Source organism: Octopus sinensis, linkage group LG26 (genome assembly GCF_006345805.1).
Source record: "Octopus sinensis linkage group LG26, ASM634580v1, whole genome shotgun sequence".
NCBI lineage: Eukaryota > Metazoa > Mollusca > Cephalopoda > Octopoda > Octopodidae > Octopus > Octopus sinensis.
Window position 1 is genome coordinate 12,498,356 of NC_043022.1, and position 3,490 is coordinate 12,501,845.

Below are 3,490 nucleotides of genomic sequence, written 5' to 3' on the forward strand. Positions count from 1 at the left end.
TATTTGATCAACCCTTAAAGTATGAAAAGCAAAGTTGACCTCACCAGTATTTGAACTCAAAATGTAAAAAGCCAGAGGAAATGCTGCTAAGCAGTTTTGTCATGAGCAAATGATTTTGCCTGTTTACCTTCTTGATTATAATAATTGTTTCAAATTTTGGCACAAGGCCAGCAATTTTAGGGAGATCAGGAGCTAGTCAATTTTATTGACTCCAGCTATTGACTTTTTAACTGATACTGCATTTTATTGATTCTTTAAGGATGAAAGGCAAAGTTGACCTTGGCAGGATTCAACTCAGAACATAAAGAATTAGAAGAGATGTTGCTATGCATTTTGTACGATGTAGTAACAATTCTGCCAGCTCATCACCCTAAATAATAATAATAATAATAATAATAATAATAATGGTTACAAATTTTTACACAAGGGCAGCCATATTTGGTGGGAGGAGAGAAGTCGATTATATTGACCCCAGTGTGTAACTGATACTTAATTTATCAACCCCCGAAAGGATGAAAGGCAAAGTCGACCTCAGTGGAATTTGAACTCAGAATGTAGTGGCAGACAAAATACTGCTAAGCATTTCGCCCAGTGTGCTAATGATTCTGCCAGCTCACTGCCTCCATAATAATAATAATAATAATAATAATAATGGTTACAAATTTTTACACAAGGGCAGCCATATTTGGTGGGAGGAGAGAAGTCGATTATATTGACCCCAGTGTGTAACTGATACTTAATTTATCAACCCCCGAAAGGATGAAAGGCAAAGTCGACCTCAGTGGAATTTGAACTCAGAATGTAGTGGCAGACAAAATACTGCTAAGCATTTCGCCCAGTGTGCTAATGATTCTGCCAGCTCACTGCCTCCATAATAATAATAATAATAATAAGAAGAATAATAATAATAGTTTGATAGTTGGAAAGAACAGATAGCATGGTACTGTAGGCTGCAGGTAGCAAGTCCACTACTCGTGCAAGACTCCAGGAGTTCCAACAAAACCTGAGTTAAAATGAAGAATAACAATTGAATGATAATAATAATAATAATAATAATAATGTATACAGTGCTCTTGTATACACACTCACACGAATGTACACACACACACAGACATGTATATTAAGATTTACGTTGTGTTAAAATATGTTGAAAGTTGCACAAACAGTCCACTGCTGGGGGTGATAGAGTGAGAGAGGTAGAGTCAATTGTGAGAGGTAACACAGACCATTATACAACTAAAGATACACAAATCCTCCAGATGTACGAAACTCATGGATGAAGAAGGAAGCAGTGTTGAAACATCAACATCAACAGACAACAGATATATAACTCCATCCTATGCTGCACACCTACTCTATCCAGATATAACTCCACACACACACACACCATCATGTTATACACAAACACCACACAGATATAATTCCACTTACATTACCATACTGTACACAAACATCACACAGATATAACTCCTCTTACACTGCCATATTGTGCACAACTCTATACAGGTATAACTCCATCCACCCACATTATCATATTATACACAACACCACACAGATATAACTCTCCCCACCATAACAACAACTGTATAGGTGTAGCTCCAGCCACACTACCATTCTGTACAGCAGCTCTACACAGATACAACTCAGTCCACACACACAACCATACTGTACACAACTCTACATAAACATATGTAGAGTTAACTCCACCTACCACACTACCATAACTCCACCTACCATAACACCACCTACCATAACACCACCTACCATAACTCCACCCACCCTCATTGTATCGACACAGATATAGCTCCACCCATACTTTTATACTATACATAACTTTATACAAACATAACTCCACCCATCCACATTACCATATTTTACACACTCTAATACAGATATAACTCCACCCACCTACTCACATTACCATCCAATACATTACTCCACACAAATTTAGCATCATCCACTCTCACACTACCATACTGTACATTTCTGCTCTGGATTCATATAGGATCCTTGTTTGCAGTTGAAGACTTGAGAAAATTCTGGAGAATTCTGCAGTGGACCAATGACTCTGCAAGAGAAAGAAAAGGACATAGAATGGTATTTTTGGAACAGCATTGCCACACCAACTAATTCTCCATATTCTTACCTCTGACATGACAAACATTTTACCTATATTACATGTGTACCTATTATAGAAGTAAGAATGAGAGAAACAGACAGACAGATAAACGGAGAGGGGGAGAGAAAGAGAGAGAAAGTGAGTGGAGATGATAAAGTTATGTTGATAAAAGATGAAGAACATTGTAGCAAGAAACAAACCTAAATCTTCCTGGACTGTGATGGTTTGTCTGAATTCGATTAATGGCAGCTTCTCGACGCATTGAACCACACCAAACCTGGATGAATAAACACAACCAACAGTATATGATCAGGTGTATATAATACAAGGTTTTTTATATCACACCAAATCTAGGTGAATAAACACTAACAGCAGTTGACAATTAGGTGTGTATAATATAGATTATTTTAGACAACCACATCAAAACTGGGGGAATAAACACAACAGTAGGTAATCAGATGTGTAAAGCAGAGGATATTTTATACAACCACACAAAAGTTGGGTGAATAAACACAAATGAGTAGATAGTCAAGTGTGTATAATACAACTACACCAAATCTAGATGAATAAATACAAACAGTAGATAATCAGATGTATATGATACAGGATCTTTTATATATACACACACCAAATCTGAATGTGTAAATAAACGCAAACTGTTCTGCCAATCAATGCCCTAAATAAAGGGCTCTGATTTAAGTATAAGTCTAGCAGTTTTGAGGGGAGAGAGAGCAAGTTGATCACATTGACCCCAGTATTTAACTGGCATTTCATTTTATCAACCCCTATATGGATGAAAGACAAATGCTGTAGGATTTCAGATCAGATTGTAAAGAACACAGAAGAAAGGTTACAAAATGTTTTGTTCAGCATGCTAACAATTCTCCCAGTTAGCTGCCTTAATAATAATTCTTTCTGTTATAAGCACAAAGCCAGAAATTTTTTAAGGGAGAGGACTAACTAATTATATCAGCCCCAGTGCTCAACTGGTACTTATTTCACTGACCCCTAAAAAGATGAAAGGCAAAGTTGACTTTGTAGAGATGGATGAAATGCCAGGAAACATTTTCTCCAGCATGTTAATGATTCAGCCAGCTCACCTTATATATATATGCAAAAATTCTATAATTATAAGCATAATTATAATTAGGGTTCAGCAAAAATTGCTTCACCACATACCGAAATTTAGAAATAGCAGTTAAATATTATTCCACTACCATAAAATATCTCCCAGACAGTAATACTCTCAACGGTATGTGGTGAAGCAATTTTTGCTGAACCCTAGTTATAATTATGCTTATAATTATAGAATTTTCGTATAAGGCTACCGATACTGGTTCTTTTAACATACCAAACTACTTGGTAAAATTA

The 3,490-nt window shown here is 36.2% G+C and overlaps 1 protein-coding gene and 1 long non-coding RNA gene across 3 annotated transcripts in view; both read right to left on the reverse strand.

Annotated features, from left to right (window-relative positions):
• Positions 1–230: 230 nt before the first annotated feature.
• On the reverse strand, positions 231–850 carry LOC118768060. Its single transcript, XR_005003980.1, has 2 exons — positions 778–850; positions 231–278 (listed from the first exon to the last, which is right to left on the reverse strand). It is a non-coding gene; the product is annotated as an uncharacterized LOC118768060 (long non-coding RNA).
• A 157-nt stretch (positions 851–1,007) lies between these two features.
• Positions 1,008–3,490, reverse strand: part of LOC115224811 (neprilysin-4-like) — a 49,597-nt gene continuing 47,114 nt past the window's right edge. Inside the window, exons 20-22 of one of the 2 annotated variants that reach the window (XR_005003978.1) lie at positions 2,320–2,396; positions 1,765–2,068; positions 1,008–1,561 (exon numbers count right to left, since the gene is read on the reverse strand). Coding sequence is in view for 1 of the 2 variants with exons in the window: in XM_029795738.2 (XP_029651598.1) it covers positions 1,969–2,068; positions 2,320–2,396 (177 nt within the window). In the remaining variant the exon portion in view is untranslated. Of the gene's footprint in view, positions 2,069–2,319; positions 2,397–3,490 lie in introns of both variants that reach the window. The other variant, XM_029795738.2, reaches the window with a different exon arrangement.